This window comes from Platichthys flesus, chromosome 22, assembly GCF_949316205.1.
Source record: "Platichthys flesus chromosome 22, fPlaFle2.1, whole genome shotgun sequence".
Taxonomy (NCBI): domain Eukaryota; kingdom Metazoa; phylum Chordata; class Actinopteri; order Pleuronectiformes; family Pleuronectidae; genus Platichthys; species Platichthys flesus.
Window position 1 is genome coordinate 3,526,257 of NC_084966.1, and position 23,827 is coordinate 3,550,083.

The 23,827-nt window shown below is 44.3% G+C and overlaps 1 protein-coding gene across 6 annotated transcripts in view; it reads right to left on the minus strand.

The window, feature by feature from the left end:
• LOC133933355 (R3H domain-containing protein 1-like) overlaps positions 1-23,827 on the minus strand; it is a 38,207-nt gene that overhangs the window by 11,506 nt on the left and 2,874 nt on the right. For 3 of the 6 annotated variants that reach the window (XR_009912056.1, XM_062380394.1, XM_062380393.1), the window contains exons 2-17: positions 22,099-22,258; positions 13,659-13,866; positions 10,970-10,987; positions 10,269-10,358; positions 7,666-7,789; positions 5,933-6,011; positions 5,746-5,805; positions 5,519-5,659; positions 5,159-5,267; positions 4,921-5,016; positions 4,552-4,577; positions 4,303-4,356; positions 3,439-3,671; positions 1,771-2,040; positions 1,165-1,319; positions 644-754 (exon numbers count right to left, since the gene is read on the minus strand). Coding sequence is in view for 5 of the 6 variants with exons in the window: in XM_062380394.1 (XP_062236378.1) it covers positions 644-754; positions 1,165-1,319; positions 1,771-2,040; positions 3,439-3,671; positions 4,303-4,356; positions 4,552-4,577; positions 4,921-5,016; positions 5,159-5,267; positions 5,519-5,659; positions 5,746-5,805; positions 5,933-6,011; positions 7,666-7,789; positions 10,269-10,358; positions 10,970-10,987; positions 13,659-13,826 (1,734 nt within the window). In the remaining variant the exon portion in view is untranslated. The remainder of the gene's footprint in view (positions 1-643; positions 755-1,164; positions 1,320-1,770; positions 2,041-3,438; positions 3,672-4,302; positions 4,357-4,551; positions 4,578-4,920; positions 5,017-5,158; positions 5,268-5,518; positions 5,660-5,745; positions 5,806-5,932; positions 6,012-7,665; positions 7,790-10,268; positions 10,359-10,969; positions 10,988-13,658; positions 13,867-22,098; positions 22,259-23,827) is intronic. The other 3 variants (XM_062380395.1, XM_062380398.1, XM_062380397.1) reach the window with 3 other exon arrangements.

Consider the following 23,827-nt stretch of genomic DNA (forward strand, 5'->3'; position numbering starts at 1 on the left):
ACTGTTTATCTGTATCGCCAGCGCTCGCTGGTCCAGGTCATCGCTGACATGTTGTTGGAAGAGTAGTGTTTTAATCATGGATTATTCAGCGCTAACATCTGCTGATGAATTAAATATTAATAGGACTTTCTACAGGCATAATTAGTCACAGAGGCATGTCTTTCACTAAAACCAGGTCAGAAATGAGGTTAAGTGAATGCATGATCTATATATGTGGTTAATGGCTCCTGCTGGATTTAGATGCACCTTTACACCAAGAAAAAAAATCAAAAATGGAATAGTTAATAGGAGAAATAATAGGGTCTGTGTTTGGAAGGGGAGAGAATCTTGAGCTTGATTTTACATCACTACAAAGATCTTATCATACTAGACCTACGGTAACGAGGAGTCGACAAATTGATAAAAAACTAAATTCACAATTTAAACAACATAAAAGCCACGTAGATAAAAGTATGAAGACCTGGAAACAGAGCTCAGAGCTTTTCTTAAGCTTGAGTAGAATCTTTCTGGGGTTTTCTAGACAACCTGTTTAATTGAATTTCACAGCTCAGAGAAAAGTATAGATAAACCCTTAATGAGCCAGGTCTGTCAGGAGAGGGGACGGAGGAAGAATAATAAAACGGAAGAAGAAAAAGTTCTGTACCACAGTGTACTGTTGGTTAGGACAGATGGGCAGGAACTGAGAAGGAGGAAGAGGATAAGAGACCATTGGGTTGTGGACAGGCTCAGAGGACGGCTGGAGAGGACAGATCGGCTGAGGGAGGAAGGGGAAGAAGACGGACAGAGGGACAGGGCATGAGACTTGGAAGGGTGTTGATAGGAAAATGGTGGAAGCTTCAACTGACCATTTGCTAAGTATCTGCTAATGCACCTGTTGGATGCGCAGTTTACACAAATAACGTCAATTTTACCAGTTGAAATGGGAAGAGGGCCAGCAGCTCAAAACTCGACTCGTCAGGCTGCGATACGGGAGCTAAGTGATGATTGGACGATTGCTTTTTGGGGGGAGGGGTTTTGGTGAATGGTTGATTAAACGGCTTTGTGAAGCTCCTAACATCCCACCATCAGCTCCAGTTTCAACACGATAAGTTAGTGAGGTGAAGAAAAACACTTGATTAGACAAATCCCACGATCCAACTGGAACATTAAGCCCCACCCACTGACCTGGGAGTGCAGATGATTGGTGGTCTGCTGCTGGCCTGCGGCAGAGATTGGCTGCTGTAGGGGCTTCCCCTGCTGTGGATTCCTGCCAGCAGCGGGGACGATGCTTCCCGGGTTATAAAGTACAGCGCTGCCGTCGGGATGGATGAAAGGCTTGCCTGTTAAATGAAATGCATAAGGAGACACTGATGTGAGCTGTGTGTGCACGTACCAATAATTCAGCCTCCTAAAGGAAAACACCTGATTGATGGTGCTGGTGTCAGTGCAGGACACACCCAGTGCTCGAGAGGAGACACACGAGGAACTGGCAGCAACAGAAGTTCAGTTTGCAGCTCATCATGAATATTTTCAGTTTCCTCTCATCTGTCTGATGCATTTTGATCAGCTTGCTTTGATCGGACAAACCGAGTGCAGCCAGATGCCAACATGTAATTCTGTCCCGATGCAGTGAAGTTTCATTGGGACACCAGATATTTAAAGGACATAGAGATTTATTTTGGGAAATGCTTTTGATTTAATTCAGGAGATTGGGTTTGGGTTTAGAAAATGTTTTAAATTTCCTGGTGATTAGTGATTCACTGAGAGAAGCACTGGAGGTTTATCACCCACCTGTGTGTGGGTTGACCAGAACGCTGCCAGGTGGGATCGCTGAGGGTTCCAGCGGCAACACGTAATAGTTGGTGGTGTCTATAGCTGGCGGCGGCTGCGATGGGATGCTCTTGATCATCTCCAGGTGTCCGGGGCCTCTGGTGTCGGCGGCCGGGTGGATTAACTGCGTGTTGAGGATGTTGGATCGGGTTGAGGCCGAAGCTGGGAGAGGCAGCTGGGGACGGGAGAGCGAGCTGGACGAGGAGCCGACGCTACTGCATGATTCGGAACCTGAACAAAAATCAGGAGCAAAAAACATTATCATCTACTTCAAATAATAACGAGTTTATTCATAAAGCACTTTTCAAAACAAAGCTACAAAGTGCTTTGCAATAAAAACAGATATTTAAGAAAGATAAGACAATAAAACAAACTAAGAGTACTAAAAACTAATGACATTATAAAACACAAGGAGGAAAATTAACTCAAAAGCCATAAAGTTAAATCCCTGAAAAGCACTTTCAAACAAGTGGGTGTATTTCAATGAGGCAGAGTTCGTTGCCCTGATCTCCTCAGGGAAGTCATTCTGCAAAGGCTCGGTCACCTTTGTTTTTCAATCAAAGGATCCACAAGCAACACGTCTGGGGATCTGAGGGAGCGGGACATACATGGCACAAACAAGTCTGATACACAGCTTGGGGGCAAAGCTTCTCAGAGCTTTCTTAGTAATCGATAGAAATTTAAAATCCTGAAAAAGGCCAGTGGGTGAATTTATCCTTTCAAAGATGAGCTCCTTGTTTCAGATGGAGTCGTCTCACTGCCTGTCGCAAAGAAAGGTTATTTTAGGGCCGAGGAGGACAAGGCAGCACAGGCACGATGTCTCCTCCACTTATGCTCCCAAAACACTAAGTGAGGGCAGCCAGCCACCTCGTAAACAACTTTTTAAAAGAGCTACTTGGCCAAGAAGCGTAAATGAGAAGACGAGCACACAGTGAAGAACGTGTTTCATCTAATCTCAGCCAATCAACTTACAAATGCCTCATTCTGTGGAGTAAGCACTCACAGCTGTGGAGAGGCCCTAACTTCATCTTGGTGACTCGCGTGGCACTTCTACATTATTCAGCAGCTCCTCATTGCTGAGTTTGTTACTGCTGCTGTTACAACACTTCTTAAGAGCCTCGTCCATCAGCGTGTTACTGCATGGTAATTACTCCTGACAGCTGTCCGGCTCCGGGGCCGGCCCACAGACGTTATTGACCACAGCAGGACGACAAACATTTGTTCTCATAACACCTCAAGTGCCTCGAATGACAGAGGGCTTTGCTTGACAATGCTAAATGTACGTTTCTGTTCCTCCTCCGCCCATTTGTAAAATCAAATGACTGAATTTTTCCTCTAAAAGCTGAGATGCAGGGTTTCTTTCTGGTGTCTGAGGAAAAGAAAAAAGAACAGCTACACAAATCCCTCTGAATTTCCATTAACAAAATATAATTACCATGAATCATAAGGTAATAAAGCCTGACTTGTTTTCTGTGTTGATGGCTGAATATCGTCTAATACTGTTGTTGTGTTTTAAACATCATTTTAAACAACCCGAGGTTATTCTGAGAACGTCGTCTGCAGCATCTCGGCAGATTCTTAATATTGTCTAACGGCCGGGTGACTCAGCTCCACGTCTGCCTCACTTGCCTGTTTTGGAGAGCCTCCCGGTGCTCTTGCTGCTGGCTGTGCTGTCCCCTCGGACGAGGCCGGGGGAGATGCCGCTGAAGCTGCTGGCCTTGGTGATGGCGGGTCGGGGGGCGAGCCGGTTGGAGCTGTCCGAGCTGTCGGTGCTGCTCCACGGCCGAGGCTCGCCGTGCCGCGGCAGCGTGTCCGTCTCTGAGCTGCTCTGTCGGCTGGCGCCTGACCGGCCGGCCCGTAGCCTGTCGAGAAAAAAAGGATTTTAATCAACAGTCCAAAAAGGAGTTCGAATGACAAGTAGATGAAAACTTAAGATTACTTTTAGGGTGAGGAACAAGGGCATTTTTGACATTAATCATTTATCAAAGGACTCATTGCTTCATCTACTTGTTTCAGATCTTACTTTCAAATAAGCTATATTAAAAAATGTGCTATTCTGCCATAAAATTAAACAACAGATCCTTGCATGAAATGGTTAAAAAACAAAACAAGTGTATATTGTTTATTTCCCTAACCCTCAATGGCCGACACATTCATCTTTTCAAAACATATTAATCAATTATTTTATAGATTTAACAGCATGACTGCGTTTTTACCCACAAAAAGAAACTATTCTTGATCAATAAAAGATGACATTTAGAGAAATGGTTTCATGGTTTAATGGTTTCATTGGCAGACTTTGGTCCGAGTAGCCTGTCCAACACGAAGAGGCCTGGGCTGAAAATCCCATTTCACAGAAGCTTTCTTGAGCAGCAGAAAAACAAATCCTCAGATCAGCACTCCTGTTCCTGAGCGAGCCGATTAAGACCCCCCCCCCCTGCGGTGCAGTCTCTGAAAGGGGCTGAATGATGTGTGACCAAAGGGTGGGCCTACCTGAACATTTGCCGCCTCTGTTGGGTGCTCATGCATGCGTCTTCATCCTGCGCGCTGGAGGGAGGAGAGAGCTGTTACTGAACAGGCGGTGACACAATGAGACATCCACCATTTTAGAAAACATGACGGAGCCGACGCAAGTGATTTGTTTCAAAGTGAAGAGGTTCAAAAAGTTGCTTGATCACAACTCATGCAGGAGAGGAGAAGAGAAGCTGGTGTTCATGGGATCAATTCAGTTTAACAGCTTACCTTCTATCTAGTATATAGTGATCTACCTGTGGGGGGGAAAGAAAATTACAGTCAATTAAAGTAGTTCAAAACATTTAACGTCTTCTTAAAAACTTACATTTCCAAAAAATCCTGTGTCCTTATGGTTTCGATTCTATAATATTTATCAATATATTTAAAACATTTGACATTTCCTAGCAGTTGCTTTGAGGCCAGTACAACTGCCTGCAGGTCTACAAAGGGGAGCTAACCGTCTAGAAATTCATAAATCCAGCCGTGGTAATTGGTAGCAAGAAATCTACCGAATTTGCACATGAATAGAAATGACACAAAGATTTGTGCAACATGGCGCCCCAGCCCCCCCAGCCCGCCTACACTAACAGCTCTCACATCATGTGCAAATATCCTTTCTCTGGCTCGCTGGTACTCCTCCTCCCGCTCCTCCATCGATTTGCTCCTCTTGTCAGCTTTCAAACGCATTCGAATCTGGCAAGGACACACCACACACACACATGCTTCTTTAGCAGCTATGTATGGGACGCCAGATTGTCCCACTCTTACCAACACGTCAGAAATGAAAGTGACAGCTTGGTAGAAGAGAAAAAAATAAAAAATACCCAACACCCACCGTGCTGTCTTCACGATCAAAGCTGGAGTTGTCTCGTTTGAGAATGTAGCGTTTCTGAAAGTCGTCCGCCCTGTCATCCTTGATGTGCTCGGAGAATTTCTGATCGGGTCTGTCGGGGGGGAATTCACAGGAGTTTTTAGTGGCAGCTTCATTCCAGGCAGATGCTGACAGCAACATATGCTAAGTAACGAGGACGGGCTGGAAAATAACTCATCTGTCAACTGACTTTAACAGCTAAGGCTACAGCACATTTACCACCATTTAACAGGTAAAGGGATATTATCATGTCTCCTTCAAGTGTCTGATACTCATGATATTTATGCTCAGAGTTTGAAGGGGAATCAGGAAAGAGAGGCTCACATTCTAGTGTTGGTGGTTTTGTTGATAACCACTGATTTCCCACTGGGATCCACATTGTGGTCCATTCCAAAGTAGGCTGCCACTCGGTGTAACAGCATCCTATGGTAAGGCGTCATGGGTGGAAACTTTCTCTTTTGACTTCTAGAGAGGGAAATATGATATTTTACGAAATTAGGAAATACACCCATACAAGGCCAAACACTGGTGTTTAAATTCATGTTTCTTACTCGTTATTGCTGATGAAGTCTAAGATGTCCTGTTCCAGTTTCAGAAGCATGCTCCGATCCCTGGAAAAACAAAACGTGTGAGGGTTCTGCAGCCACACCAAAAGCTCAGTTTGTTGAAGAGGTGTATTTCACAGTAATGGTATGAGCCTTTGGAGGGTCAGCGCTTGAAGGTTAATGTTGAACATACTTGGGGTTGCCCTTCAGTGTGTTGACCAGGAACTCATGGAGATCTATGCCAGTTGAATCTGTGTAGTCTTGACTGGAATCTGAAAAAAGAACCGTTTCAAGTGATCAAAATAATGCAGCTCATTTCTAAAGAGGCAGATTCCATAGTTATTGTTCCCTGCACATTAAGAACCTGCGTACACTACTGCAACACAACTATCCTTCAAATACCAGAGGAGAACGCTGTGTTCCCAGTAACACTGGGCGAGGCAGATGCCTGTGTATGGTGATGTTGTGCAGTGATGCCAAATTTAGCTGCAAACTTGTAATAAGACCTGGCAGTGCGAACAAAATGTACAGAAACCAGTATATAGCCGCCATTGTTGTCATTGTTTCCAGTAAATGCTCATAACACAAAGCAACAGTGGGCGAAGGGAAATCATTGTTTCCCAAATGCTCTGTATGAGTGTGGACAGGGCGTAAAGAAGGAATCTTCATGAGCTCAAACCTCCTGATTTATCGAGCAGCTCCTCACTGAACCTTCTCAATATGGTTTCCTCTCCATGAATAATAAAGAACTGTTCCACCTCGTTAACCCCCCCGAATGAATGATAAACTGCTAATGAAACGGCCGTTATGAATATTGATATGCAAATCAGGCAGCTCGTCATTCAGCTCTTTGTGAGTGACGAAATAAAAGTCACACTACACTGCGGTAAGAGAACAACTTCACAGTGTGACCAAGACGCAGAAAGAAAAGAGAGAGAAAGAAGTGTGGCAGCTTGAATCAGCAGCCGTGAGTTCTGAAGTGGTAACGACGTTGACACCGGAAGAAAAAGCATGTTCCCGTGTGCCAAGCAGAAGAATAGGAGCCGTCAGTGGGAGTCGGGAGACGCCGGCGCTCACTCCCCTTCTGTGGGTGTCTGCTTTCTATAATTGGAGGCTGCCTCATCAGGAGTGTTGCTCCACAGAGGGAAGCAGACACCTTTCTACGCCTGTGGGAATCTGTATAATTGCTTCACACCTTGAGCTTGTCGCAATTAACTGAATCACGCCAATTATCGGCCCATAATGAGATATCATTTCAAATGGAGAAGTGCTTTTGGTCAAACTGGAGGGCACGGCTCCAGAGGAGAAAAAAAAATGTTTAGGATCGGATTTTCCTCGTGACAAGGTAAAGGATGTAATTATTAGAAGGCTGTAATTTGGCTGAGTGACAAGGATTGTATGATCAGTATCATTAAAGCATTTGGCTTCATTTCCACACTTTGCCATCAGATACCCTGTCACCATGATATAATGGATTATATGTATTACATTAACGGCGCACGCCACAATTTCCTACATATGAATTCCAAATTCTGGATGTAGGAGAAGCACATGCTCCTTTCCAGCTGCTTTTTGGGAGTAAGCAATGTTTATAAATGAGGCCCCAGGTGCTTGTGATGTAAAGGAAGCTGAGGTGTTGATGGAAATATTCCAGCTCCCGCCTCCGCAGAAAAGTAAATCAGTTTCAGTCTCATCAGGACTTTATGAAAGATTTTAACCATAAAAATCAAACCAAACTTGTATAAAGTAGATTTAAATACATCTTTCACTGAAGGTTAAAGGACATGAATCTGTTTAAAATGCATCAGAATGAGAAGTCAAGGTTACGATATGCAGGAAAATAATATAATATAAAATTATAATATAGCAAAGAGACAACCCCCAAAAAGATGAATCGTGCACCGTGGGTTTAATTTCATTTCTCACCTCTCGACAGCCGTTTCCTCTGCGGTTTCTCAGGTTTGTCCACCTTGTCACAGACGTCCTCTTTCTCGGCTTGGTCCTGCGTTCCTCGTTCTTCCTTTTCAAAGGGCTGGAGAGGGAATCCATCCTGTTTGAGGGGGGGGGGAAATATCACCAATTCAAAAATGTGTGCGTTTGGTGGAAAGTGTTAATTTAACCAAGTGCGACATATCAGCATTTTTGAGGCGTCAAGAGATAAACGTCACCGAGGACTCTTCTGATCAATGAGCAGGTGTAAGATATTAATTTAGAAAGGAGGTATTTTAATACGAGGCATTTCATTCTCCATGATCTTGCCTGAGGTTCGAGGTTAATTAGAGAATAGCTCGGAAAAAAGAGGCCACTGTAAGGCACCTAATAAACTCTCCTGGTTTATCTTCAAAAACCTGTTTCCTGCCTGGCAATAATGCGCCTGCGTCCATTAATTCCAAATCACTATGGCAATTAATCTGCCGGATTAGCTTGTTTTTATTAAGCCACCTGAATAATACATGAATCGGATCCTGAAATCAAACAACACAGCACATTTTCATTCCATAAAACTTCATCAGAATTGAGGAGTTTCACTGTCATCCCAAACAAAGCTGTAAAAATAAAGAAATGTATTCAGAAGATCAACTGGTCTGGATGCTTTGAGAGATCTATTAAAAATGGCCTGAGTTTACTCCAGTCGTACGCCTCCTCCACTAACCACACACACACGAACACACACACACACACGAACACACACGACTTAGAGCAGGATCTGATTTGCTTTTCAGGCGGCTCCACAAAGCCTGAAAAGGAAAGCTGAATAGAGGAGAGGGGTTGCCGGTGCACGGTAAGTGGATTAAACACAACTCTGAAAAGCTAACATCAGAGAGAGAGAGAGCGTGTGTGTGTGTGTGTGTGTGTGTGTGTGTTAAGAGAGAGAAGTGAATGAATGAAGGCGTGAGAGAAGGGGGTGACCCAGTGGTTGGGAGAGCAGCTCAGAGCCGAGAAAGGTCACGAGTTCGATCCCGGTAACAGCTGCGGAGCAAGATAATGAGACGCTACGTGTTCCTTCATTTTAAGACGCGGTGATTATATGTGAAAATGTAATATGCTAATGAGAAGCGGGACCGACTAATTGCCTGAGCGAGCCTGGGAGAAAGTGAAAATGTGTCTAGGATTGCATGTTGTTGAAGTGACAGCGACTTTGTATATATATATATATATATATGTGTGTGTGTGTTTTTCAAAGCAAAAGGATCCTCCCCCCCCCCTGCTTCTCCTGGCATGAAGCGGTGATGTTTGCTGCTTAATGCCACCCTCGGCATCACGTGCACGCCGCCCGGTTGATGTGCAGCTGTTGCGAGCCGCCTCATTTGTTTCCTGACATCCATTTACCTTCAGATAAAAGAAGAACAGCGGGAAAATGATGGCCCTCTGAATACGTAATGAATGTGCTGTCAGTCTGAAACAAAAAGTGCGCTGTGTATTCAGACACCCGCGACTGTTGGGCCGTTGATTCAAGCTGACAGCCAGGCGTGCATTGTGAGGGTGGTGTGTGGTTCTAAAGATGCACCACCTTTAGAACCACACAGGCCTTTTTCCTCATATTTTGACAGTATGGTTTCAAATGGTGAACAACGGGAGATGTTTCGATTTGACTGAGAATCTGTGATCCTGCAGCTGCATGTGTACTCCACTAATGCGTCCCCCCCCCCCCCCTCTTTCTTTATTGCTTTACCTCGTCCCCTCTAGGTGAGTTTGCCGCAGAAGGAGTCTCGACTCTGGGCCCAATAACAGTAGCGGGGGAAATATCAGGAGTATTCAATTAGAGCGCTCCACAGCTCTCTGCAGCTGACGTGTGGAAATTGTAATTTCCCGGACATGATTGATGGCAGTAATACAAGAAGTCGTGTGAGTGCAGACGATGCGAGACTGTTGTGGGAATAACACCCGCCCTCTGGTTATGGAGCTCGGTGCTGACTGGCTGAAACGCCGGGAACAGACTCACCTGTGTGTGTGTGTGTGTGTGTGTGAAAGCATGCCGGGAGCTGTGCAGAGTGGCATGTAATGGAGCAAGTTTGATCGGCGAGGGGGGGGGGCTTTGTCCGAACATTCGGTGTTAAGAGAAGAGTTGAATTAGCAGAGTAACGACCGGCTCGCCGTCGGCGCTCCACGCCTTCTGTTTTGATGATGGTGATGTTTTCATCAGGCGGTCCCGGCCAGGTATTTAATCATAGCTGTCAGACGAAGGACACTAATCAAGCATCAGAGGTCTACCTGCTCGGTTATAATGAGCTGGAAGGGAGAACTGATCCAGGGTCAGCATAACAGTGCGCTGCATGTGGGCCTGAGGTGTCGGAGAAGCAGCTACTTCAAACCGGGCTCGATGAGATGAAGGTAAATTGAAGAAATAGAAAAATCTACTAAATATGAACAGAGTGTGGTTTCAATTAGAGAGGTGCCAGTTTCAAATATTCAAACAAATATATTTAAACTTTTAAGAAAAACTACTTTCACCATGATCCCATAAGACTTAGAAGTCTAACCCCATCTCCAATGTGAGTGCACTCTGGGTATTAACGGAGACCGTTTACCTGAGGTGCTGCTGAAGGCTCAGGAATAGGGCAAGGGAAGGACTCTTCACACACTGCCAGGCTCCGCACCAGCTTGAGCCTGGTGTTGGACTAAGGGGGGTGCAGGTAGGTGGGTAAAGTTAAAACCATGCACACACTCACACAACTGCATCAATATCATCACGCATCACAGTGACAAGCCAAAGTAAAAAGAGAAAACAGCCAGCGAGCACAATCAGGTCTTGCAAGCACAAATCATACAGATTCGATATTTCACATTTTCGCTGACTCTCATTCCAGAGAGCTTTTCGCTGCTGAGATGTAGATCTGTGGCTGCAGACTCTCTCCGATAACTTGATCAGAACAATCTCAAGTCAAAGAAACGGAGTAAGCGTTTCCACATAAACCTAATCCTCGTCCATGTCTTTCCTGAGGGAACATCAACGGCAATGCAGCAAGCACACAGGTTATGTCCTTTTCAAACTATCTGTGTTCTCAGGCACAGCTCAGACGTCAGGCTTCACTTCACTTAATGGCATCTCAATACATTGTACTGGTGGAAGTTTAAACATCCGCAGCAATGTGTAACGATGACAACTTGCTCGACAGGAAACACAGGTACAACAACTTCCAACTCAATCCAAGCAAACAACGCAATCCAAGTGCACATGAGACGCGTTCGGAGCAGCCTCGCACCACATGCATTTTGAGCGTTACCGTACCTTAGAGTACTTCACAGGCTGTCCATAGGAGGGAGGGGGGGTGCAGGGAAGAAGTGCACAGGAAAAACAAATCAAACAAACCACAGAAGTTTGGAAGGGGAAATGAGGATTGAAACTTTTTAGAAAAAGTGCAGAAGTTTGAATTAAATATGACTGGCCTACATTTTGTGCATTCACGCACTGCTAGTTCTGCAAAAGAGCAGAAACATTTCAAGACTGTGACAAAAAAACATCATCCCGAACTGCCTGCGATTTAATGTTTGTTCCTAAAGTGAAACATTTTAGAGGCATTGATCTGGCAAAAAGAAAAGAAAGAAAGAAAATCCTCTTTGCAGCTTGAAATCTCAAGTTGAACGTTCACAATTTCCTGGGAGCATGAATTAATTTCTGCAGCATATGGTACTGAAGCGGTTGCACTGTAGGGCCACTTTATCTCTCTCTCTCTCTCCTTCCCTCCCTCTCTCTCTCCCTCTCACACGGAGCTGAAAACAAAAGCCAGACATTTGGCTGCATGCGCGTCAGGTCAGTTCCATGTGCAGATCCCGGCTCCATTTAGCTGTCATGTGAATCAGACCCAGCTACTGGGGGTGAGATGCAGAGAGCAGAGAGAAACCAGCCGCCCAACAGTGTGTGAGACAGCTCGGTGCCTCAGCGCTTTACGCACTAGTGGCTTTGTGTGTGTGTGTGTGTGTGTGTGTGTACACGTACGTTTAAACAGAAGGTCGCTCAGTAAGTGCGCACAGAGGGGGGGGGGGGCACTTGGCAGGAGTCATTGAGCCCAGTCCTCTGATTCCTGATCCCAACATGTATCCACACACACACTCATGCACACAGAGCTCTGTCCTTCCCACCTGTCCTCTAAAAATCAAAAGGACAACCCCTCCCCCCCTCCCTCATTGAGCTTCAGGGCCAAATAACACCTATAAAAAACCCTGAAATGGACCAGTGCTCGCCCATCTCCAGCGCCTGTGACCTGCCGCGCCCCTTTTCTGTAGCAGGTAATGTGGATGTGGAGGTGGTGGTGGTGGGGGGAGAGGACTGGGACCGTGAGTGCACCGCTACACCGGCTAATTGAGTGGCGTGGGGCCGGTGGGGAATGAACAATGCCGGCAGGAGATAAAGGAATGGGAAAAGGGGGGAGAGGGAAAGGGCTGAAGTCAGCAGAAGTAGGGCAGCCACCAGCCACCTGTCCTGCTGCAGAGGACGGAGCTGGAGGCAGATGGTGGCAAAGTCACCCAGTCTTTGTAACCCCCTCCTTTCTCCTCTGTCGGAATGCTATTCTGCATCCCCCTGTTCCTTCTCCTCATTCCCTACCTCCTCCCTTTCTCCCTCAATGAGTTGTCCAGGCGTTTAACCGTCGCTGGTACGCAGAGCGGTGGAATTAGATTCACTTCTTCTGCGGTGAGAAATTACGATCAGAAAGGTCAGGGGCTTCAGAGCCTTCGGCATATGTTGGCATATCCCATGGACACGGTCTAATCATGCCAGGGTGCGTTTGAGGAGAAGGAGCAGAATGAGTGGTAAGTAGTTAGCCTACATCTGGAGAGGTCACAAGAAACACCACAGGGGGCTCAGACATCAACTACGTCAATTAAAGGGTAGAGTTGAGCTGCTAGTTAAAACCATATCTTTCTCTTGAGAATATTGCTAAATGGAGGAGAAATCAATCTTAATTCTTATAATGTCCTTTGCTCCTGCTCCTCCTGACATTTTCTCCAACACCATCATGCTCCTCAACCTCCCTCCTCCTTACCAAACTCTCAACTCATCCCTCCCTCCTGTGTCCCCCCCTCTCTCGACTGTGACTCCTCAATGCTGGTGTCATTCTGTTCCCCGGGCTAGCGCCGACACAGGAAGTCGGTCGATAAGCCAGGATTTGGGCTCCAGATTATCTGCTTGCCTGCCTCCAACCACAAGGGCAGATTGGCCTGAATCCTATTTTAAGGCTGCAGCCAAACAGACAATCCTTCTCCTTTCCTGGATTTTTGTTTCCTTGACCACACTTGAGGAATTGTTTTGCCACTTTTGCTTTTTTTTAGCATCCATTCCTCTGTGGACACAAACCAGTCTGCACAGGCTTTACTTTGAAAAGGCAAATTAACAAGTGAATATTTTCTGTGGTCCCCAAGCACATTTGTTGCAGTGACATAGTGACCTAATTAATTAGCAATTTATCTGAGAGTGATCTCAGCTGTCCAGGATCCCCAGTAGAGTACTGCCTAAATGTCTCCCATGGAGGATACATGAGATTCACACGACCAGATGATTTCTACAACAGCAGCGAGGAGCCTCTCTCTCTCTCTCTCTCGCTGACTGACCTTGTGGGAAAGTAAAGTCGTGCAACACATTATTATTTCAGTCTGTGCACACTCTCTACTTTTCAGGAATAATTTTGCCTGCTGAAGCAGCCGGGAGAATCTTCTCCAGTGCTGCAGGTGACAGGAGCTCCCGGAGGCGGTTTGTGTTTGACGCTGACTGGTACTGAAACTTCATGGAGACGAGTTTGGAGAAAAAGTGACAATTATTCGGTAAACTGTCCTCGGCCCGGGGTTCGGTCAGGCTGCTGACGTCTGGAACCCGACACTTGCTTTTACAAAAGTGCCCAATCACTGTGGCCGATGGGACAAGGACCTGTCTTCAGAGTGAACGTGAATCTCATTGAGTTGCAGGAGACGTCTCTGTTTCTTACCTGAACGTCCCTCGTACTGTTGCTGCCCTGCCCATCACTGCAGCTCTGGCTCGGGTCTGAAACCTCAGGCTTGGCGGCGTTGTGGTTTGGAGACGCCGCCGGGTCGGGGGCCTCGGAAACCTTTGTCCCCTTTGTCGCTTCACTGTCGGCGGTATCGGACATTCTCATTGCAAAGTCCTACTGGGAGGTGCTGGCGAGGAGAGAGAACCTGAAAGGAAGGGGTATGTCTGTAAGGGGCCATGTTCTTGGAGGAAGAAGTTTGAGACTGCACTTGAATCTGAAGATACTGAGTGATACAGTACAAATATGACAAAGACATTGTTTTTTTTTTGAGAAACCATGTCAGAATACAGAAGTTGCATTATAGTTTATTTTCACCTGTCATCCTATAAATACAAGCATCACATTGCACATTTTCATTAAGTGATTCAGATTTATTTTTTCAGAAATACCTTATAACTTAAAAACAAGCAAATTAATGTTGAAAATTCACAATTAAGAGATAGGCACGAGTTATAAACAAATGTACAAGCAGATTTCTGTGAGTTCACAATAAAAATAAAATAACAGAGGTGAAGGCATCATCATCATCTTCATGTTTCTTCTCCTTGACGCTGTGACAGATGGAAAAGTTCAGAATTATGCACTTTTCTAATAAGAATTGCGTATTAATTGTTAACTTCGACAATGTGGACCTAAATGTTGACAGTGGGTGTTTCTATGTGGTCGGCATGAAGGTTATAAAAATAAATTATACATTGATTTACTGACCAATAATGCATAAAGTAATGAATGAAACTTACTTGCTCTTCATTTGTGTGGCTGTCCACCTCTTGGCTTGAGGAGTTATAAACATCTGCACACATCCACCCACTGCCTTATGGGTATTATTTTGAAAGAGAGAATAATACTGCAGGAGTAAAGACAGTGGGTTTGCCTCGAGTAAAGATACGAATTTCCCAGAGATCAGCCGAGCAAATACGTTTGTGTCGCTCATGACAAGTGGCTGAGACTATGTTGTGTATCTACGTCACTTAACAGCTGAGACATGGAGCAGGAGTCGCTTTCTTAAAAAAAATACAGGTTCAACTGATAACTTTAATAATGGCTCAATATGTAAAAGGATTCAGGCATTAATAGAGAACAAGGCAGCGTGGTCAACCCTGTCTGTAGTCGTCAGTCACTGGTTCTCTTTCACAGCTCTGCAGCTGTTCAGAGACACAATGGACGTGACTGGACAAGACGCAGCAGGACGGTTTGCTCCTATGAGATTTAACAGATTTAAATTACTGTCTTCATTTCCACTCCTACTCACCATTTATTAATTTTGTATTTAACGTCACTTGTTATTAAACTGGTGTAAAATATGATTTGTTAGGTACGTTATTAAATTGTGTTTTCATTTGATTAACGTCCCAAAAGAGAACTCTTTTTTTCTTTTTAATTCCTGGAACAAAATTATATTATAGCTTAAATCCTCTGTGTATAAGTCATAAACTTTAACTCTGCTGAATAAAAGGAGTCGTTTCCAAAATGAAATAACTTCAAGTTGTTACTGATCGTGTAACATGATTTGCTCTGCACCTACGGCCTGTTGTAGGAATTATCTGTGTAATACTGTGACCTCCCTGTGTTGAAGTTGTGGTGCGAGTTCATCCTGCTGATATGCCCTCATTATACAGTTAGGCCCCATGCAGTGAAACACACACACAGACACACACAAGGAGGGAGGGCAGACATCTGGTACATGAGAGCTATGATTAATAGGTTAATTAGAAACGGGCTCATCAAAAATCACTTTGTACATCAAAAACTGGATCCACACACACGACAGCGCCTCCTCCAGTGTGTACGTGACCGGCTGCGTGTGCGTCTCAGCAAATCAGCGGGGCCTCCACCTACTCGCCCGGCAGTGATCAGAGTCATTTCCCTATCTGATCGCCGAGCCGCAAAGTGGCCGGCCGAGACTCGATTGTTTATCTCCGTCCCGAAAGAGCTGAGACGGCGAGATGGAGACGCTCTCTTTAAAAAGGTGGCATCCAATTCCTCTGTGTCAGAGCAATTGACTTTGAGTGAGGTCGGCTGCCTGGCAAATGGACCACTCAGCCAATGCTGCGCGAGGCTCAGAGGTGAGCGCCAATGCAGCTCGGCGGTGACGAGTCAGATGTTGAATTTCAATGACCTGTCAGAGGTTTGACAAAAGCTACACCAGCTGCTGCTTTACATTATTTTTACATTCTGAAAGAAAACAGCTTAATACTCCAGAGTGCCGCGCACGCTTCGGAATATTCAGTGTCTGTCGCTGACATTTTGATGAGTGAAGTCTCTTGAGTCACTCGCTTGAAGATTTGCAATATTGGACAGATATTTTCAAGAGCCGGGCTGGTGATGGATAGCTATTTTGTCCCTCACCGAATCACTCATTCTTCCAAACACATTTTATCATGAGACTGGAGTGTTGGAGTACATTTGGCTCCAGACTTTGATGCATTCGAGTTCCACCGTCTCGTCTCTCAAGGCTGAGGTAATTGCACTGTGTGCCTGTTTGGAATCCCTGATGTTTTGCCTGCATAAGTAATATGGATCATCATTTGATCCTTACGGTTACATTAAAGAAACGTCGGAGAATTCAGGGGAAGCAAATTGGTCCCTTATGAGATGGGGAACAGACAGCAGCATATATTTCCTAAATACATACTGTGTGTATATATATTTATATATATATATATATATATATATATATATATAAATAATGTGACATTATATATATTATTATAGTGATGATCAGAAGAGGCTGCAGGAGGGAAACTTTTAACTTGAGCCACAACCAGTCATGTGTATTGCAGCATAACTGACAGATCTGAATTAATTCCCACTTTCCCCGACTCCACAGATTAATAAAGACTCCGACTTGTTTCATTTTAACACTGCACCAAACTATTCCATTGGGGTCGAGTGTGTAAATGTTTTCATGATTCAATTGTGTAAATGCTACCTTTATATATGGTTCATTAATATAATGTATTTTCATTTAGAAAGACACCAGTTAGCACAGGGTGATTCAAAAGAATTCTGAAAAATAAATAACTTTGGACTGATGTCATTTTTAGAATTAGCTCCGCTGCTAAACACAACTGTTTCCCTGTAGCACTACGGCTAAAATCACCGGTCTGTAGTTAAACACTCGCACATACCAACGCTTATTCTATCGTGCTTAGTGATTCTGTGTTCTGTCTGAGCTCACCTTCGTAGCTATATAGCAGCGATGTCTTCTCTCTCTCCCTGTTGCTCTACTGCTCTCTCTTGCTCCGAGTGTCTAATGTTTACCTACTCCTCTGCCTCCCTTAACAGTAGTGGTACATGTAATAAATGTAGTGTGTTGATAGCGATGGAGGCGAGGCTTAGCGACTTAGAAGCTCGGCTCAGCAGCTTAGAAACTCCGTTAGCTGTAGTTAGCCGGCTCCCGCTAGCCGCGGAGCCACCTAGCTTAGCACGTAGCTTAGCCTTAACGAGCAGTCCCCAGACTAGTCCCGTGCAGCCGGGAGCCCAGGGCAGATGGGTGACGTTCCAGAGGGGGCATAGTGCTAGACTTAGAAAGCCCACGATTAAAGAGCCACCAGCTCACGTTTCAAATAGATTCTCTCCACTCAGCGAGGCACCCGCTGATAAACAAACTCTGATTATTGGCGACTCGGTTCTGAGAAACGTCAGGTTAGCGACACCAGCGACCATAGTTAATTGTATCCCAGGGGCCAGAGCCGGCGACATCGAATCTAAACTTAAGTTAATGGCTAAATCTAAAAAAGGTAAATACAATAAAATCGTAATTCACGTCGGCAGCAACGACTCCCGGCTTCGTATGTCGGAGGTCACTAAATTGAATGTTGAGTCGGTGTGTGCTTTTGCTAAAACGATGTCGGACACAGTAGTTTTCTCTGGCCCGCTCCCTAACACAACAGGTGATGACATGTTTAGCCGCATGTTGTCTTTTAACCGCTGGCTGTCGAGGTGGTGTCCTGTAAACGGCGTGGGCTTTATAGATAATTGGCTAACTTTTTTGAGAAAACCTGGTCTTGTTAGGAGAGACGGCGTTCATCCCACTTGGGATGGAGCAGCTCTCTTATCTAGGAATATTACTAAGTCTATAACATGACAACCCATAGTTGGGACCAGGAAGCAGAGCTGCAGTGCTAAACACTTCTCTGCGCTCCCTCTGGATCAGTCACAAAACCCCATAGAGATTGTGTCTGTTCACCGTCCGATTAAATTATTGAAATTAAACAATAATAGAACGAGAACTCCACACAAAAATTTAATACAAATTAAAACAACCTCTGAAACAATACAGGAAACCCAGACTTTTAAATGTGGTCTTTTAAACATTAGATCACTGGAAAAAAAGGCTCTTTTAGTTAATGAAATAGTCTCTGATTACAACATAGATTTATTGTCCCTCACTGAGACGTGGCTGCATCCTGATGATTATGTCAGTCTAAATGAATCTACTCCCCCCAGTCATATCAATTCACAGGTTCCTAGAGAAATTGGGCGAGGAGGTGGAGTTGCTGCTATTTTTAACTCCAGTCTATCAATTAATCCTAAACCTAAACTCAGCTACAAGTCATTTGAATGTCTGGTTCTTAGTCTTCCACGCCAATCAAGGAACCACCAACAGCCAATCATATTTGCCGTAGTTTACCGTGCCCCCAGGGCTTATACTGAATTTTTAAAGGAATTCCCTGAGTTTTTATCAAACTTAGTCCTAAAGACCGATAAAATTATTATTGTTGGTGACTTTAATATTCATGTTGATAATAATAAAGATTGCCTTAGCGTAGCATTTATTTCAATACTAGACTCTATTGGTTTCAGTCAGTGTGTGCACAAACCTACTCATTGTGGTAACCACACACTTGACCTTGTATTATCGTACGGTGTCGCAATTGAAAATTTAACAGTACTTCCGCGCAATCCAGTTCTATCAGACCATAATTTAATAACCTTTGATTTTTCAATAACTGAATATATGCCACTAATAAAAAATTCATTTTCTAGATGTCTACCTGATAGTGCTGTAGCTAAATTTAAGGAAATAATCCCAATTACATTTAAACCCGTATTAGCAGTAGATATAAACAACAAATTCTTTAAAACCCTGAGCTCCATTGAGATCGACCACCTCGTCGATAGCTCTGCAGACTCATTACGATTAACATTAGACTCAATAGCGCCTCTAAAAAAGAAAAATGTCAAACATAGTAAATTAGCTCCGTGGTATAATTCCCAGACAAATGAGTTAAAACAATTATCAAGAAAACTAGAAAGGAAGTGGCGCTCCAGCAACAATGTTGAAAACCTCATAGACTGGAAGAATAGTGTTAAAGAATATAAAAAGGCTCTCCACAAAGTAAGAGCCGCCTACTATTCAAAACTAATAGAAGAGAATAAAAATAACCCCAGGTTTCTCTTCTGCACTGTAGCCAGGCTGACAGAGAGTCACACCTCCACCGAACCCAGTATTCCTCCATCCCTAAATAGCAATATCTTTATGACCTTTTTTAATGATAAAATTCAAACTATTAGAAATAAAATCAACCATCTCCTGCCCTCAATTGGCACTAATACCCTCCCAACAACAGAGATCTCAGAAACGGCTGAGAATCCTACCCATTACTTAGACAGCTTCTCTCTGATCACCCGTGATCAGTTTACCAAATTAATCTCAGGTTCTAAACCAACAACCTGTATCTTAGATCCCATTCCTACCAACTTACTTAAAGACATTCTGCCCCTAATTGATAGTTCGTTACTTAACATTATCAATCTGTCATTATCATCAGGTTATGTACCACAGTCTTTTAAAATAGCTGTCATCAAACCCCTACTCAAAAAACCCACCCTAGACCCAGAGGTTTTAGCCAATTACAGACCAATATCTAACCTCTCCTTCATTTCTAAAATCTTAGAAAAAGTGGTAGCCAATCAGCTGTGTGAGTTTCTCCAGGAAAATAATATATATGAAGACTTTCAATCGGGGTTTAGAGCCAATCACAGTACAGAGACAGCCTTGGCAAAAGTCACTAATGACCTTTTAATAGCCTCAGATCAGGGACTTGTGTCTGTCCTCGTTCTGTTAGATCTCAGTGCAGCATTCGACACAATTGACCATCAAATTTTATTACAAAGACTAAAACAGTTAATTAACATTAATGGAACCGCCCTTAACTGGTTTAAATCATATTTTTCTGATCGCTCCCAATTTGTGCAAATTAATGATGAGTCATCTGTGCGCACCAAAGTTAATCATGGTGTTCCACAGGGCTCTGTGCTCGGCCCAATTTTATTCTCATTATATATGCTTCCACTAGGAAACATTATCAGGACACACTCGGTAAATTTCCACTGCTATGCGGATGACACCCAGTTATATTTGTCAATAAAACCTGAACAAAGTAATCAATTAACTAAACTTCGAACATGTCTCAAGGACATAAAAACCTGGATGACCCGCAATTTTCTCTTATTAGACTCAGACAAAACAGAGGTTATAATACTTGGCCCCAAACACCTTAGAGATGCATTATCTAATGATATAGCTGCGCTAGACGACATTGCCCTTGCTTCCAATGAAACAGTCAGGAACTTGGGAGTGATCTTCGATCCTGATTTATCCTTTAATAGTCACTTAAAACAAATTTCTAGGACCGCTTTTTTCCACTTGCGTAATATTTCAAAAATTAGACATGTCCTTTCACAAAAAGATGCAGAAAAACTAGTCCACGCCTTTGTTACATCGAGACTGGACTATTGTAATTCATTATTATCAGGCTCCAGCAGGAAGTCGTTAAAGACTCTACAGCTTGTCCAAAATGCTGCAGCACGTGTCCTGACGAGAACAAAGAGAAGAGAGCACATTTCTCCAATATTAGCATCACTACACTGGCTTCCAGTTAAATCTAGAATAGAATTTAAAATTCTCCTCCTCACCTTCAAGGCCCTTAATAATATAGCGCCTTTATACCTTAAAGAGCTGTTAATACCTTATAAACCCACTAGAGCACTCCGCTCCCAGAATTCAAGCCTACTTGTCGTCCCTAAATTCTCTAAAAGTAGAGTAGGAGCCAGAGCTTTTAGCCATCAAGCCCCTCGGCTGTGGAATAATCTACCACTTTCAGTTCGGGAGGCAGTCACCATCTGTTCGTTTAAAAGTAGGCTCAAAACCTTTCTTTTTGATAAAGCTTATAGTTAGAGCTAATTAGTGCGCCAGAACGTTACTTGTTCTATTTTATGACACATGACACACGGAGCTTCTCTTTCCAGCTTCTCCTTCCTCTTCTCCATCCCTATCCCCCTTCCCCGGAATCCCTTTGCTTTATCACCCGCAGATCCAGGGCCTCTGTGGCCGCACCATGGATTACGGTTTGTGGATCGCGCACCGGGGGTCGCGGTGTTGGATCCAGTGTGGCGGATTCTGAGTCATGTGGGCTGATCGTGGTGCTGGTGGCGGACCCTGTGTCGCGTTGGCATTGGGCACGGGCGGTGGACCAGGACCGCAGTGGTGGCTTGTGATGGGTCCTCCTGGTGGGCGGCGGTGGACGGTGACTGAGGACTGAAGTGGCGTCTGGTCTGGATGGTGGATCGTGGTCTAGATGGTTGCTGAGCATGGACTGTGCTTCATCAATGCTGCTAGAGACTTTGATTATTGCTGATGTTCTCCTGCACGTGGCATCTATTGCACTTCTGTCCGTCCTGGGAGAGGGATCCCTCACATGTGGCTCTCTCTGAGGTTTCTACATATTTTTACCCTGTTAAAAGGGTTTTTTGTAGTTTTTCCTTACTCTTGCTGAGGGTTAAGGACAGAGGATGTCACACCCTGTTAAAGCCCTATGAGATGAATTGTAATTTGTGAATATGGGCTATACAAATAAAATTTGATTGATTGATTGATTTTCTCAACTGTAATACCGTTAAATTGGTGTGTGGTTTCCTTAAGCTGAAAAGTACCATCAGATACAATGAGGGAACGTCTGAGACAGAATAATTCGAATTAAATATGACAGTACATCACATTATATATTGACCAAACAGGTATATTTACTCATTGTTCTCACATCAAAATTAATCCAAAGAGATATTCAATCAGTTTATAACAATGTGAGATATTCTTAATATGAAATAATGAATATTTTACCGTAACACAGCATTCAAAATTATTATTAAAATATTATGATGCCCAATTTCTATTTAGGTGTCACTCAAACCTCTAGTGAAGACATACAAAATAAAACATCCGATCTGTGTGATGAGCAAACTGTGACCTTCTTCAAATAAAAGACATGAAACCAATTAGACGACTACTAATTTCCCATTAAAATGTGTCCTGGGAGATCCTCACATTCCCTAAATATTCTCATCAAACAGAAACAAACAGTGGACGTACTTGATTTGAAGCCAGTGGTGGTTGTGGCGAAGGAGGATGCAGCTGGTGAAGTCGATGAGGCTGGGCCTATCGTTGCCATCCGAGACTTCTCTGGCCATGTCTGCTTCAGCTGCTCTGAACAGCGACCGGGGCCTCGGACACCCTCATGACCCCTGCTGACCTGTGGATGAAAGAGGCACGGGGTTAGCATTGCGGCGTCCGGGGTCACAGAGGTCGCAGGTTTGAAGCGCCCCTGACACAGAGGTCGCACATGGATTGACAGCAGTCGGGATGTCAGCAACTCTGAAATATTTGTGAGTCGGAGTAAAAAACAGTAAAAGTGGGGTGAGTGTGTGTTCCTGGGCCTGTGCGTGCCGATGTGCCATAAATAATGGATGAGCGCCGGGATGGGAGTGCGGCGGAGGCAACAGGAGGAGGCACCCCTACCAACCTCGTAAAAACCAGGCATTAGGAATTCAGAGAGCAGCGGGGGGAAGATAGCACTTCTCAGCTGAAAATCCGCTGTCATTTGGTGCCACACAAATTTCAGATCGTCTAGTGTGCAATCTCTGCTTTCCTGCAAACTGCTTTATAGCCTCACTACAGGATGACACTGGCTGCGCAGGGCGGACAAATGGAAACACTGACAACAAAAGAGCTGCAGACAAATAGACATTGTTGGGAAGAAATGTGACATCAGATATTTTCTGTGCTTCACTTGACAATCTGTCGAATGAAAACTACAATCGGTTACCAGCCTGCTCCAGATTGTGAAATTATGCTTGAAGTTGCCAAATGAGGCAGTTAAATATCAGATTAGGGCAGAAAGTAATTTTTTTTTTTTCAATGCAGAGTGATCTCAGATTGTTTACTCCATTAATTCATTGATTTTTTTGATCTATAAAATGTCAGAAAACCGTGAAAAGACCTTTTGAATTCCCTGGAGCCCGAGTTTATATGAAACCTCTTGTTTTGTGCGACAAGCAGTTTAAACCCAAAAGATAATTAGTTTATAAAAAAATAAAAAACACAGAAGAGCTCAAGATCCTCTCGACTGAGAAGAAACAGTTCTTGTTTTTGATGCTGATTCATTTTCTGACAAACAACCTCTCAATGACTAACTCAAGCATCAGATCAATTTATACTGTTTATTCTCCTCCATCAAACCCGGGTCCAGGCTTCTCACTGTCTCCCTACTTCTGTCCTCCCCTCTCAGTCAGCGGGCGAGGTGCCACGCTGACTCTGGCACCCGACGGTGCCAAGGCCTGGCTGCTGCTCCCAACATGGTCCTGGTGCGACCACCCCCCCCCCCCCCCCCCCCCCACCGCCCCCACTTCCTGGTGCCAGGCAAAAAAGGTCAAGTGGAATCCCTGCTCACTTCATAATCTCCTTTCTCAGGACACCGCCAGTCGCAGCCGGAGCTGACTGCAGACTGAGATGATGATGATGATGGGTGGGAGAGACGTGCCGAGGAACAGTCGCCATTTGGTGCATTGCTTTTGTTCGGCTGCCTCACAGAACCCCGAGTGTTAACGCTTAACGAGAGAGATAAACAGAGATTACAAAATCTGATTGGCATCTTAGCGAATCTGTGAGGAGCATTTCTCCTTGGCTTCGGCAAACAGTCGAGTGAAGCCCCGGGCTGGATCCATTCATCAAGATTACATCTGGAGAGTGCGAAAAAGGGTAAATGCAGTTTGTCGCCAGGTAATCTGACAATGTATGTTTCTCATCTTAAGACAGAATCACC